The sequence below is a fragment of the Leucopleurus acutus genome (genome assembly GCF_964270905.1).
Source record: "Leucopleurus acutus genome assembly, chromosome: 16".
Taxonomy (NCBI): domain Eukaryota; kingdom Metazoa; phylum Chordata; class Mammalia; order Artiodactyla; family Delphinidae; genus Leucopleurus; species Leucopleurus acutus.
The window spans coordinates 74680763-74696020 of record NC_139158.1 but is presented as its reverse complement, the minus strand read 5'-3'; the positions used below and the strand labels follow the sequence as shown (position 1 = coordinate 74696020).

The 15258-nt window shown below is 50.0% G+C and overlaps 1 protein-coding gene across 3 annotated transcripts in view; it reads left to right on the top strand.

Moving 5' to 3' along the window:
* Positions 1-738: 738 nt before the first annotated feature.
* SULF2 (sulfatase 2) overlaps positions 739-15258 on the top strand; it is a gene marked incomplete at both ends in the record, with an annotated part of 112669 nt that continues 98149 nt past the window's right edge. For 2 of the 3 annotated variants that reach the window (XM_082856782.1, XM_082856783.1), the window contains one exon: positions 766-913. Coding sequence is in view for 1 of the 3 variants with exons in the window: in XM_082856781.1 (XP_082712907.1) it covers positions 739-913 (175 nt within the window). Of the gene's footprint in view, positions 914-15258 lie in introns of all 3 variants that reach the window. The other variant, XM_082856781.1, reaches the window with a different exon arrangement.

Below are 15258 nucleotides of genomic sequence, written 5' to 3'. Positions count from 1 at the left end.
TGAGTTCTTATAACAGTCACGTATCCCCATTTTATTCGTGGGGATACTGAGCTTCCTCGCTGGCTTATCGATGGGGAGACCCAGCTGGTGAGTGACAGAGCCAGGCCTGAAACAGAGTTGTCCAGCCCAAAGCATCAGCCTGGCTCGTCCAGACCCCTCCCCAAATCGCACGCTACCTGAGAGCTGGGGCTCCGTCCACTCACCTCTGCATCCTCCGTGGGGCTGGCAGAGAACAGATGACCAGAAATGTCTGCTCCTCCAGACTGGGCTCTTTCCTTTCCTTTCACTGGGGGGCGATTTGTCTTGCATTGGTTGGATGGTTCAGAGACAGGCTGACAACCTGACTCGGGACTTGGGCTGCCACCAATGCATGCAGAGAATCGCTGGGTCCAAGAGAGGAATTCTGTCTGCAGAAGTAGTCTCCGAAGGCTTTCCTGCCAGTCTATTCTCTGAGCCAGTTGCAGATACTTTCCTTGTAACTTTAGCCGAGTTGGGTTTTTGTTCTGCTGTAGCTGTCCCTGATCAAAGAAACTCTCACTGTCACTGCCAGAAGGCATCGTAGAAATCATTATGCAAGTCTGAGCAGTTGGGCAGCCTTTACAAAAAGATTGACCTGAATCTTTTCCTCTTACTTTAGATCCGTGAGTAGAGAGGGAGGAGAGAAAAGAAACAAATCCACAAAACACAGCTCCAGACTCCTGCATCCTGCCAGAAACAAGGGATCAGCGGGAACGTAAAATGGCGCCCCCTGGTGTCCTGCTTTGCTTGCTCTCTGCAACTGTCTTCTCTCTCCTGGATGGAAGTGTGGCGTTCCTGTCCCACCACCGCCTGAAAGGCAGGTTTCAGAGGGACCGCAGAAACATCCGTCCCAACATCATCCTCGTGCTGACGGACGACCAGGATGTGGAGCTCGGTAAGACCCTGGCCGCTGGCAGGCGGTATCGACCAAGCTCACCGTGCTGGCTCTCAGGATCCTGATGCAGGACGCTCGGGTAGACCCTGCAGGGTTCATGTCCAGTCGATTGAACCAAGTCCTGGGGTGGTCCCACACGCGTGAATGCACAGCTGGGTCCTCGAGGTTAGGGGTCTCCAACCTTTTTCTAATGCGGGACCATTCCTAGGTTCCTCCAAAGTCTTAAGGAGAAGAGATGTTAAGACCAATTCATTATTTCTGTCCAATTTCTATTGAGAACCTACTACATTCCAGGCAATATTCTAGGGCCTGGAACTTCAGTAGTGAGTCAGGCAGGCACAGTCTCTACTCTCTTGGAATGAGGGAGACAGATAATCAGAATCATTGCTAGTTCACATGGAAGATAATTTCAAGAAGGGAGAAATGCTCTGGGGTAACTGAAGAGGGTGCTGGATGCGGGGGAGGGATGGTCAGAGCTATTTTGGATTAGTTATCAGGGAGGGCCCCTCAGAGGAGGTGATATTTGAGCTGACGCTGAACAGAAAGAAGAAACCAGCCTGGGGCATGTGTGTGTGTTTTGTGTGTGTGTGTGTGTGTGTGTGTACGTACCCCTGCTCCACCAATCTTAACAGGTTTGGGTGGGCTCAGCCTTCCTTGGTGGCATCTAGGGGAAGGGAAGGTGGGCCCTATCGCCGGTGACCCGACTCAATTCACAGGTTTGGTGCTGCAGGAGGGTGAGGGCAGCCGCCTCTCGTCCTGAGCTGCTTCCCCTCTTAGTGCTGTGGGCTCCAGGGAGAGCGGGTGAGGACAGGGGCCCTTGCCAAGATGTAGTTCATTTACACCGATGACAAGCTGGAAAAGGTCACCCTCCCTTTATCGCCCACACAGCGTCCTCCCTGAGCCGTATCCTCGCTTCACTGTGTAAACCATCCTGGACTTCTCCCTGTCCCTGCCAAGCAAGGCCCTGGGCTCCTCCACCCAGCTGGGCGTCTTCATTTACATGAGGCATTTCTCACCACATTTTCATTCGCCTGAGAAGAAGTCCCCATAAATGAGGCCACCAGGAAGGAGGCCCCCAGAGTCAACCTCAGCTGGACCTTCTGTTCCCCAGGGTCAAACTCCACCTACATTTCCAGCTTACCTTTGGGGGTCTCTCTCAACGTCAGTCTTCTTTCTCCTTTTCTTGTGTCTTCTCCCCCTTCGAATTCACTGATTTTACTGGTTCCATTTCTCCACATTAAACCCTACACAGCGCTGCCCTAGAGGTGCATCTAGGGAGGCGAGCCACAGATGCAAATCACATAAGTAATTCTAAACCTTCTATACTTTTTTAAAAATTAAGAAGAAACGGGCGAAATTAATTTTAAAGACATATTTTGCTGAACCCAATATATCCACATTATTGTCATCTTAACATATAATCAATATAAAAAATCATTAATGAGACAGTTTACATTTTTTATATTGCTTTTAAAACCTGGCATGTACTTTACACTTAGAGGACGTCTCAGGACCAGCTACCTTTCAAGTGCTCGGTAACCATTTATAGCTACCGTACTGGACAGCATACAAGCCCCTCTGCATTTTCCTTATTCTATAAGTTAGATTTCCCTTCTCATCATCAGTGATGATGATAGACATACTACTGGGTATTGTGAAGATCTGGGGAAAAGCCTTCCAAGCAGAGGGAACAGCGTGTGCAAAGGCCCTGAGACAGGACCAAGGAGACAGATGTGGCTGGAGCCTGAGGAAGGGTCATAGCATGACCCTGGAGAGAAGGAAGGGAGCCAGATCTTGGAGGTTCTCCTGGGTTGTGGTAAAGAGTGCCAGCAGTGGACCAGGTGAGTGGTGGGCCTTTAGCCTCGTCCACTATCGAAGGGCAACTGACTGTTGTTGGTCGCAACAAATGTAAAGGTTTACTGGAAAAAAGCCTTTGCAGCCAAACATAAGATTGCGGTGAAGATCCAACTGCGAGTCTGCACCCTTTCTGGATCCATTATTAAAAATATGAATCAGTCTTTTAAGCACCAAGTAAAGGTGACTTCTCTACATCCGAGCCATTCCTTATCGTGATTTGTATTAATGAACGCAAGTATAGATGTTTCTCGGGAATTTATCTGTGCAAAAAGAATTTGCAGCCAGGAAGCAATCAAAGCCCAGGGCTTTTATTGACAGTTTGACACACATGATACCTATCTCACAGGCAGCATTTAGAATGAGCCACATTCCATAGCCATGGGGAGCCTACAGAAAGTGTCCGTAGGACTGTGAGGATTGTTTCTGGCAGAATTTTGCAAAGAGTGCTCACAGGCAGCACCTGACCTCAGGGCACCTTGGTCTTGCCTCATGGGGCCCCTCAAGCTGTTTCCATTCGTAGTTCTGCCTGGGGACCCCCCCAGACGTTTATTCATGCATTCAACAGATATTGATTAAGCATCTACTCTGTGCGGCGCACTGTGCCGGGAGCGGGAGATCTGGGGAAGGATCCCTCCAGCTGGAGAGAACAGGAAATGCAAAGACAGTTAGAAATGAGCTTGGTGGGTTGGGACAGAAAGAATGCCTGTGAGCCAGGTGGAGGGACCCCGGGTATAAGTGGAGAGAGATGAGGCCAGGTCGTGCGGGACCTTGCAGCCATGGTGAGGGTTTTGAGTTTTATTCGTAGTGAAACAGACATGAGTGAAAATGGGCCTTGAGCAAAGGAGGGGCTGTGACCTGACTTAGGTTCCAGTAGGATCCCTCTGGCTGTTACGCTGAAATAAATGACATTAGGAGGACAGGACCATAACGGGGCAGGCGAGGATGGAAGCCTGGACCAGGGCAGGAACAGTGGAACCCGGAAGACATGCATGAACGGGTTGGACGGGGGCTGTGGGTGGTGAGGAAAGGAGGAGCATTAGTGGCGACTCCTAGATCTTTGGCTGGAACCAAGGTGAATGATTGAACATGCACTCTTAGGAGCGCCGCATTTTTGCTGCAGCTGCGTGATCTAACTAAGCCTCGTGTCAGAATCTGATTGTAAGTTTGCACCTGTGACTCTCAAATAAAGCCAGCAGCATATGCAAATATAAGGAAAGGGCCTCCAGGTGTGATGAGGACGTGGGAGAGAGGAAAGCAGAGAAAACCAGGGCTAACTTACAACACCCAGATCCATCCTCTTCACTTTAGATGGAGAGACTGAGGCCCAGAGAAATGAAGTCACTCGTCCAAGGTCACACAGCTAGAACGTGGCTAAATGAGATTTGAACCCAGAGCCTGTGGTCTTAACCACTCCTCTACTTAACCAGTCTCCTGGGATGGCTATTCACTTGTTTCCAGATTGGGAGTGTGTTTGTTAGTAGTTTCCACTATTACCAGTACCGTTGCTGAGAATGTCTTTATACGTGCATCTTTGCATAGGTGAGCGAGGATTTCTGAAAGATAAATTCTGGGAAGTGGACGCAGTAGGTTTGGATCCCTCGTGTTTGGTGGTATCTGTCACTTTCCCCCCGCAGCACTCACTTGCACAGATCGGTGCCTACAAGTCTTCCCTTCTGCGAAGGAGCCACAGCCCCTCCAACAGCATCTGGAGGAGGCTGTGCTTCTTTTAGGAGGTGAGGGATGATGGCAAGGTGGTAGAGGGGGGAGGGGGGGATTTTTATAAACCACCAGACAGACCCAGATCAATAATGCATGTTCCCCCAAAAGGCCAGCACATTATCTCACAGTCAGCAACAACTGGCACACAGGGTAGTCCTAAAAAATTTATCATCTGCTATTTTCTGCTCATCCAGGCGGCAGTTCTGACGGTTCTTGGGGCTGGAGACTTCGCAACTAAGATGATTCCAGGCCTTTCTTCCAGTCCCGGGGCGGAGAACAGCCATCCATCCTAATTAGGGTCTGGATGAGAGAGCTGGTATGGGACACAGCACAGAAGAGGGGCTCTTTCTGTTTCCTAATTGTGAGGGGGTGCATTTAACATGCCTCCCTGAGTTGTCATTTGAAAGTGTCCAGTGCCCAGGGGAACAGGTTCCAGGGCGTATTGGTCAGTAAGTGGCCTCCATTAGTAATGTATTTTTCAGAGCGATTGGGAAAATCCCTGTGTTTGGATGACCCTTGGAGACCAGCAGGGTCTTGGCCACCGTCTTTACCGGGAGGGTAGAAGAGGGAGAAGAATACAGAAGCCAAGGTCTCGTTTGCATGTGTCCTTCAAATAGGCCTTGAAACTGGTGGACTTTGCCGGGTTTACTAGTTTAATTCAATCCAGGCAAACCCTTGGTGAGCCTCCAGGCCTGGAACAGGCTCTGAGACACCAAGATGAGTTGGACATGGTCCTTGCCTGGAGCAAGAGAGTATTTGCGACATCCCAGGACCGTCTGTTCTATGACTTGAACTGGACTTACCTTTTGAAGCTTAAGTATTATTTTAACAGGAAGCTTTAATTATGACTGTATTTGAAACACTGGTATCCACTGGTTTTTCACTAGTGGATACTAGTGAAGGTCACTGCAAGACCAAGTCTAATGAGAACAGCAGTGTTTTCACCTTTCAGCAAGATGTTGCCTCCCCTGAGGCCGAGGCCTGGATGGCTTTGTTATGAAAGGTGATGGTTTCCTTTGCTGTGCAAAAGCTTTTAAGTTTCATTAGGTCCCATTTGTTTATTTTTGGTTTTATTTCCATTTCTCTAGGAGGTGGGTCAAAAAGGATCTTGCTGTGATTTATGTCATGGAGTGTTCTGCCTATGTTTTCCTCTAAGAGTTTGATAGTGTCTGGCCTTACATTTAGGTCTTTAATCCATTTGGAGTTTATTTTTGTGTATGGTGTTAGGGAGTGTTCTAATTTCATTCTTTTACATGTAGCTGTCCAGTTTTCCCAGCACCGCTTATTGAAGAGGCTGTCTTTTCTCCACTGTATATTCTTGCCTCCTTTATCGAAGATAAGGTGACCATATATACAAGGGAATATTACTCAGCCATAAAAAGAAACAAAATTGAGATATTTTTAGTGAGGTGGATGGACCTAGAGTCTGTCATACAGAGTGAAGTAAGTCAGAAAGAGAAAAATACCGTATGCTAACACATATATATGGAATCTAAGAAAGAAAAAAAAAAGGTCATGAAGAACCTAGGAGTAAGACGGAAATAAAGACACAGACCTACTAGAGAATGGACTTGAGGACCGGGGAGGGGGAAGGGTAAGCTAGGAGGAATTGAGAGAGTGGCATGGACATATATACACTACCAAACGTAAAATAGATAGCTAGTGGGAATCAGCCACATAGCACAGGGAGATCAGTTCAGTGCTTTGTGACCACCTAGATGGGTGGGTTAGGGAGGGTGGGAGGGAGAGGCAAGAGGGAGGAGATATGGGGATATGTGTATATGTATAGCTGATTCACTTTGTTATAAAGCAGAAACTATACTGGAGCTCCAATCATTTATTGGAGCAATTATACTCCAATAAAGGTGTTAAAAAAAAAAAAGGTGATGGGCAGTTTTGAGAGAGGCGTTAAAGGTGAGGCAGCCCCTCCCTGAGACTCTCTCCTTGACATAATCAACAGGATGGAGACTAGAAAAGGAAAGACTTTCTCGAGTGTGAGTCACGGGGTTTGAATGTTGGGGCCACGCTTATGTAACTGCCACCTGGCAGTAACTCTTGTGTCTGAGGGTTAAGGAGACCCTGTTGGTCTCCAAGGGTCATCCAAACACAGAGATTTTCCCAATCGCTCTGAAAAATATATTAAAAAGAAAGGAAGGGAAGTCAGCAAGGAGGGGAGGGGAAAGGGAGGGTTGTGATTTTATGTAGGGCGGCCTCACTGAGAAAGGGAAATTTAGGCAAAGAAGGTAAGGGAATGAGTCAAGGAACCTGCCCCAGGAAGAGCATTCCAGGCAGAGGGAACAGTGAATGCAAAGGCCCTGAAGCAGAAGCAGTCCCAGCAGGCTCCCAGAGCAGCAGATGGCCCACAATGGCAGAGTAGTGTGGGCGAAAGAGACGGGAAGAGATGAGGCCTGAGAGGCAGTGGCGGGGGTGGGGGCGGGGAGGGGGATCACGCCGGGCCTTTGAACCGGAGGGAGGACTGTGGCTTTCTAAATGAGATGGACACGAGCAAGGACATTGACATCACCTGACTTACGTGTTAATAAGACTCCTTTGGCTATTTTATGGAGAATAGATTGAAGAGATATAATAGGAGAAGTGAGGGGTCTACTGCAACAGTCCAAGCACAAGAGGATGGTGGTTCAGACCAGAGTGGAAAAAGTAGTCAGACGCTGCCCAGAGTTAGAGGGTGGAGCTGATAAGATGTGCTCATGGATCTGTTGTGGAGTGGGAGAGAAGAGTCCAGAATAACTCCAACGTTTTGGTCTGAACAACTGCAAGGAGGGATTTTCTGTTTACAGAGATGGGGCAAAGCTATGGTCTGGAGCTCAGTTCTGGACCTGGTAAGCTGCAGATGCCCACGAAAAGCCAAGAGGAGCTGTCCAAGGCAGCCAGCCTTCAGAGACAGGAGCTCAGGGGGGAGGCCCAGGCCTGGATGGGCCTGGAGTGGGGGAGGGTGGGAATTATATGCAGATCGTGTGCCTGTTTGTGCTTTCCTGGGTCGGAGACCCTCACTGGATTCTCAGAGGGGCCTGTGATCCTGAAAACGGCAGGCCTTCAGCCTGGAGGGCTGTCTTGTAGGAGAGGCTGGCTCTTGCGAGAGAGGCTCAGGGGGGCTTCTGGCCAGGCATTTGTTTGCCTCTTTCCATCTGTGAACACGAGGAAACCACACCCTGTGCTGCAGCCTGATATCCAGAAATCAATTCTAAATTGCAGGCTTGGGTGCTCTGCTGGGGCCAAATGGCTGGAAGCCCAGGATAGTGTGCCCAGATTCCGGACGCCAGATCGGTGGTAACTTCCAGCGTAGCCTCTCTGAGATACCAAGTCCTGACGTTCCTGCCGCTGCTCACTGGAGTTAGAAAAACATGTAGATGCAGGTTATCTCAGGAAGAAGAGAGGCTCATGTGGACCCACCCCGGTGTTCAACTTGCCAAGCACATTCCTGCAACGTTTTTTCTTTTTAATTCAGCAACACTTAGGAGATCACTTAAGTTCTGGAAGCTAAGTGTGTCAGCATTAGGTTTGGCTGCATGTAAAAGAAATTATAACAGTGGCTTAAACAAGACAGAGTTCTGCTTCTTACTCACATAAAAACGTCTGGAGGTTGGCAGTTCAGGGCCAGCCTGGTGGCTTCAAGGTTATGAGGGACCCAAGCTCCTTCTCTACTTTTGTATTCTACTATGCTTACTGTGTGGCTTCCATCTTTAAGGTCACCTTCATCATTCAGAAGAGCTGCTGGAGCTCCAGCTATCACAGCCACATTCCAGGCAGCAAGGAGGAGTAGGAAGCAGAAGGGCAAAAAGGACGGACCTTCAAGTTAAGTCAGCTCCCTTTAAGAACCGCATCCCAAACATCACCTACAACACAGACAGAACTTATTTAATTAGCCACACAATCTCAGCAGGAAATGCAAGACACATTCAAACTTGAGTTATTCAAGGAGGGTTTAACTTTTTTGCTAAGGTATGAGCAAGTATGGGGAAATCACTAGTGATAGCGCAGCACTCCAGGCTAGTTAGTAACAGTGGGGTCATCCCCACTCCAAGACCAAGAGGGTGAGGGCAGCAAATGGTTACTGGAAACTCATGACACAGGGCCATTCAGTAGGAGCTGTCACCCTCTGTTGACACCACAGGGAGCAAGATGGAGGAATCCCTACCCGAACCTCAGTTCTTCCTTTTGCTGATCTCCTGCCAGGACCCCCCGTTAGCCAAACCTAGTCCAAAGCCAGAGTATAAAGCCCCTTGTGGATACAGCCCATCCAGGTCAGCTCCCTGGGCTGGAGAACGAGGCAGACAGCGGATCTGGAAGGTTAAAGGAAGGACCACTCCCACATGTAGCTACAAGAGAGTCTGGGAAATGCGGTTTCCTAGCTGGGTGTGTTGAAGATTAAAATCGGGGCGTGTTAATAAGGAAGAAGGGGAAACAGTTATTGGTGGGCAGCCTGGGGTCTCAGCCACACCAGAGATCAGGAGCAAGGGTACCCCGAAGGGGCAGCGCCCCCAGCAGGGGGTGTGTGGTTAAATGATGGGCACCACGAGGTGGTATAGGACACACGTGCTTCCCCACCGAGCTCACGGCCCCCACCCCCGGCCTGTCCTGGTCAAGGCTCTGTACCAGCCTTTACCCAAACCCACACCCCCTCTTCGCTCCCTTAAAGCCTGGGCTCTGTGGGTGTCCAGGCCACAGTGTTACTTTGCGAGTTTACTTAGCTGGTCAGTTCAGCTGGAGTAGAATCAGCTACCGGTTGCAAACCCAGTGCCTGCAGGGCCAGGCTGGTACCACAGATGAGGGAAGTGGCCCTGATGGGGGCCATGCAGAACCGGAGGGGAGCCCTTCTGAAGCCAGCCTTTGCTACTCAGATCCACCCACCTGTGGGCCCATCAAGCCCAGATCTGTGTATTTTCATGCAAAGCCTGAAATCAGGATTGATGTGAAATCTCCCAAATAAAAGTTAGCAATTAATTCAGATTTTTAAACACTTCTGAGCAGACCTAAATCCAACACACGCAGACAAGAGTCTGTCCAAAGGCGCTTGATTTGCGAGCCCTGTGTTACACCATATATAGTTGGGAGCTACTGTAATTTAAATTTTTAAAAGCTAACATGTTTTGAGTCCTTTCTGTATGCCAAGCATTGAACTAAAGGCTTTGCATATATTTTTCTCAGTTAAAATTCTGCAATAGTCTAGGTAAGAAAAAGCCATGGTTAAACATAGATTTAAGTCAAGACCCTGGGTTTGCTAACCGTGTCTCATCTCCCACTACTTCCCAAGGAGGGTCCGACATCACAGACTCTTAATTATTTACCTATAATTTTAAGAAAACAAACATCAGAAAACATCATCTCTTTAGTTATCCATCAAAACCAATGCCTCCTATGTAATGCCACCCAAGTTGGGGGCCGCAGGACTTTGTCTTGGGGCGGGGGTGGCACGTAGGGTGCATCTTCTCCTAGTTGACGCAGAGCTCTAGGACAGAAAGTAGATGTGAGCCACCCAAGTCCCAGGAATGGCCAAAATTGGGTCATATTTTGAATCTTGAGAGCCCCCAGCACCTGCTAAGTCCCCAGAGACAGCAGTTGCCCTGACCGAAACCTTTAGAAGAGCACATTAAATCAGCATCTCCCAAAATGCCTTTTTAGGACACAGGCTGTGCACGAAATCATCTTGTGTGACAGGTCGACAAACATTGATTTTACTACTTACAAACTTCTTTCGATATGCACCCAAAAAAGAAATCTAAGTAGCACATCAAATCCAGAATTTCACATAGTTACTTGGGTTGAGATGAAAGTTTATTTTTTTAAAGTCACATTAGAGAAAAATATCCAATCAAATAAATAGTAGCCCAGGTGGTACACTGAGAGCCCCCCGCAAAAGCAATCAGAAAGGGGACGGGCGGATGAGTACGTGGAGGAAGCACCGTGTTTCTGGCAGGTGAGTGGTTTGGGCACCAGAATTTAAGTCGCCATCCTAGGGGGGCGGTGAGGCCTCCGCAGTCTATTAGAGTCACCGAGGAAGGTGTCAGGGTGACCTCACCCTGGCCCAGCGAGGGCGGAAGGTTTGATCACGGAAAGAAGCCAGGTCTGTTTTTGTCTGCATGTCCCCAGGCTTGTGTTGGACGACAGAAGTTTTGGTTGGCTGGCCTTTTTATTTCTGTGTGGCCTGGTCTTCCGGGCCCTTCCCTCCCCTCAGAGCTGTCCATCTGCATTAGGTCTGTGCTGGGCAAGGAGATTAGATCATATGTTTTCCTGTTCCAGATGTGGATTATCGAGCCTCGTCAATGTGGCAGCTTTAATAAAACAGGTTACGGTCCCCAAGGGGAGGCTTACGCACAGGTGCGGCTGTCATTTCAGGGCACCGTTAAATTGTGCTTCAATAGTGGATTGACACAGCTCCCCTTCAGCCGGCTTATTTGGGCCGGGGTGAGCACCCCGAGCAGACAGGTGTGGGGAACTGCTGGAAAGAGTGGACCGTCATTCATTTGCCTTGCAATAAGGAGGATGGCGGTGCAAGGGCTCTGAGACCCTGGTTTGGAGCCCATTAAAAGAAAGAAACGGTTCCTCCGGCAGTTTGCCTTTGGCCGACGCAGCATTCGAGGCTGCTGACTGCAGGTGAATTATTCACCAGGTGGCGGCCCCCTTGCCTTCCAGAAGGGTCTGACAGGTCGGGTGGCTGGCCAGCTTTGTCCTTTCTGCAGTCTCTGGAGCCTGCGCAGGGCCAAGTCCTCACTACCAGCTGCTTCCTTCTTTCTCTTCAGTCTGTGAACAGCAGTCAAAGGCTTGATTCTGCCTGGAGCGCCCTAGATTCATGCTTTCGAGCAATATTTATTGAACACCTACTATGTGCCGGGCACTGTTCTAGGCTTCAGGGCTGTGACGTGTGGTCAGTGGCCCTAGCTCTCATGGCTGGGACATCTAGGGCTGCAGGGGGGTGACCAGCAAGATAAATATGTAAATGTGCCAAAGTGTATAACGTGTTAGAGCAACACGTGCAGAGTTGAAAATGTAAAACAAGGAAGAGGATGTGAAATATCGGGCAGGGGAGTAAAATTGTGGATGTGGTGGGCAGGGCGGGCCTCACTAAGAAGAGAACGTTTATTCCTCTAATTGAAGTATAGTTGCTGTACCGTATTAAGTTACAGGCATACTAGGTAGTGATTCGCAGTTTTTAGAGGTTATACTCCATCTACAGTCATTGTGAAACGTGAGCTGTATTTCCCCGCATTGTACAGTATATCCTTGTAGTTTATTTTATACCTAATAGTTTGTACCTCTCAATCCCCTACCCGTATGTCCCCCCTCCCCCCAAGGAGAGACCTTTTGAGTAGAGACAAGAAGGGGGTGAGGGCACAGACCCTGGAGGTGCTGGGGAAAGGCGTTCCCAGCGGGAGGAACAGCACGGGCAAAGGCTCTGAGGCGGGAGTGAGGCTGCCGTGGCTGCGGAGACGGGGTGCGGAAGGGGGCCCGGAGCCCGCAGGGCCTGCGGACAACCGCGGGGACTCTGCTCTCCGAGCGGGTGGGAGCCACGGAGAGTGCCGAGGAGAGGAGGCTTTCTGGCTGCTACTCGGGGAATGAATGGCCGGAGTCCAGGCAGGAAGCAGCTGACCTAATTCAGAGGAAAGAGGATGACCGCTGCCCGGCGAGGAGGCGACAGGACTCTGAGTCTCGATGTTGTTTGAAGAAAGAACACCAGGCTTTGCTGATGGATTGGATGTGGGAACAGACAGCTGGGACCAAGGAGTAGCCAAGATCGTCGCCTGTGTCACTGGAGGAGAGGGGAGGGGCTCAGGGTACACCCGAGGTGTCTCTTAGCCAGTAACGTCACCGGGTAGACAGTTGCAGGTTGTGCCAAACGCCAGCCATCCCCTCACCTTGCCACCTCGCCACCTGTACTACTATTTACTTTTTTTAAACAGACTTGATTGTTTTTTAAGAACAGGATTCCACTGCCCTAAATGAGAGAAGCTAGCATCGCTTGCCCTAAGTCAAAGGAAATTAAATCGGGCAATCCAGTATAAGCTAACACAGCTGCCCGGCCAGAGCTCCAGCCGGGTGGCCGGGGCTCTTCCTGTTGAAATAGGAGGCGTGAGGGTGTTAAGGACGTGACCACGTGACCGCAGCCACCCGAGACTTTCTCCTGGAGTTGATCAGAAAGAGTGAACGGGAATCACCTTCCCACCGCTGGGGTCCCTGGCATTTGGCGATGTGACCCTGTGCCAGTCTCACTGGTGTGCCAGCTAAAGTCCCCTCTGGGATGATGAGGGGACCTGATAGTCCAGGGGACGATTCTGAGCCTCATGGAAGCCGAGAGTTGACCAAGTGTGTGGGGACCTCTGTGCCCTTCCTGGGTTCATTATCACCACCTCCTGCGTGCTATAAACTGGACGTTTCCTGAACGTGACACCCAGCGTCCACCTCTGCTGTCAGACAAGCTTGGGTTGGAGTCCTCACATCCCACTTCCCCAGCTCTGTGGCTGTGACCAGTCGTTTAACTCCTGTGCTCAGTTCCCTCTTCTGTTAAATGGTTTGTTGGGAGGATTAAGTAACACGATGCACATTGTGTGCCCAGCACAGTGCATACAGCAAACATTCAGCCAGTGACAGTCACCACATTAATGGTAATGATTGTTATTGACGTGGAACACTGCCCTCTACCCCAGGGACAAGTCGGAGCTGTCTCAACAGCTAAGTTATATTAAGAGTGGCCAAACCAGGGCGTTCAGGGACCAGGCAGGTAATGTGAATGGGCAAGGTTGGTGTAAGACTATAGGGAGGGCTGGGGAGTGTGGCACAGTAGAGTGCACACCATCTGGTGCTTTTAAAGTCAAATATTTTAAATCCACTGCACACGACACAGACACACACACACACGCGTGCATATCATGGACACAAACCAGCGTGGGCTCCTGAATTATATGGAAACGCAAAGAGCGAGATAATTTTTTTTGTTAATTTAGCAGATATTTGCTGGGCAGTCACTATGTACCAGGCACTGTTCTGGGCTTGGGAGGACAACAGTGAACAAAGTAAGCCTAGATCTCTGCCCCCGTGGAGCTGTCCGGTGGGATCAGTGGGCAACATGCAAATAAGAGAACGGTCCGAGGGCAGTAAGTGCTGGGGAGCAAGTGAAGCAGGGAGGGGGTGTAGGGGTGCTGGAAGGGGGGGCGGCAGTTTCAGTGTGAGACCAGGGAAGGCCTCTCAGACATGTGACCTTTTTTTTTTATTGGAGTATAATTGCTTTACAATGTTGTGTTAGTTTCTGCTGTGTAACAAAGGGAATCAGCTCTACGTATGCGTATCTCCCTCCCTCTTGGACCTCCCTCCCACCCCACCCCCATCCCACCCATCTGCGTCATCACAGAGCCAAGCTGAGCTCCCTGGGCTAGGCAGCAGGTTCCCGCTAGCTATCTATTTTACACCTGGTAGCATATATATGTAAACCCTAACCTCGCAATGCATCCACCCTCCCCTTCCCCCCCTGTGTCCACCCGTCCATTCTCTACATCTGCGTGTCTATTTCTGCCCTGCAAATAGGTTCATCTGTACCATTTTTCTAGATTCCACATATAAATGGAATCAGATATGTGACATTTGATGCATAACCTGAAGGAGGCTGGAAGGATGCACCGCAGCGCCAGTGGGGCCCGGGGCTCTGCTGGACCCTGAGGCCGTGGCCCGCTCCCTCTGCAGGTTCTGATGAGTTCGCACCAGCCGGTGGTGGGCGGCTTTGGAAAGCTCACCTCCTCCATCCCCTCCAGAGGGAGACGCCACACCTGGTAGAAACCCTATAATTGCCACCAGTTACAGGTGGGACCCTTGGGGACTTCTCAGGAGGGCATGTGACCTTGACAACAGATGTTCATGTAGTTCCAGGCCTGACGATTCCTGTTGAGACAAAAAGCCGGTTCTTTCCTCTATCCACTGGGCTGACCTCGGCCAAGAGCCTCAGGGAACACAGCTGGCTCCCGGTGGGCGTCCCTTATAAAACTGCCTCAGCACTGGGCTCGAAAGGGCAGGCTTCGCTGTTTCCTTCGGTCGTTCAGTGAGATGTTACAGAGCATCATTGTATGTTCCTGGGGGTAGCGTGGACAGCGCCCTGGATCACCCAGAACTCTCAGTGCAGAAGCAAAGGCAGGTCATAAACAAGTGAACTTGTAAAGGAGACCGTTTCAGAAGGACAGAAATGCTAAGAACAAACAGACATTGGTATGATAGCAAGTAAACAGGGGGCTCCTTCTGATGGGGAGGTCGGCCAGGCCTTGTTGAGGAGGTGACCTCTACGTTGAGATCTGAATAATGGGACAAGCCAGCAAAGGGAAGTGTCGGAGAGGGAGTCCCAGGCAGAGGCAAGAGCAAGTGCAAAGATCCTGGGGCAGGGATGAGCTTGGAGCCCTTGAGAAACAAGAAGCCAGGGGAGCCAGGGAGCCAGGGAGAGGGAAGAGATGAGGCCAAAGAAACACGGGAGGTAGGTTGGCAGGGAGGGCCGGTCTGGAAGGGTCTTAGGCCACAGTAAGGAATTGGGGTTTTCTTCTGAGTGTGATGGGAAGCTGCCAGGTGGTTTGAAACAGTGAAGAAATATGATCTATGTTTGCCTCAGGGAAGCTCTAGCTGTTTCCTTCCCTGTTTGGTGGAAAGACGGGATAAAAGAATCATGTAAATCTCCACTTCACTCTTAGCCTTTAGGGACAGAGTGCCAAGGGGGGTCTGATCTGTTGTTTTCAGGTCACTAGGGGGTGAGCTAGTTGGTGAATTGGGATCAGCAGCTCCCT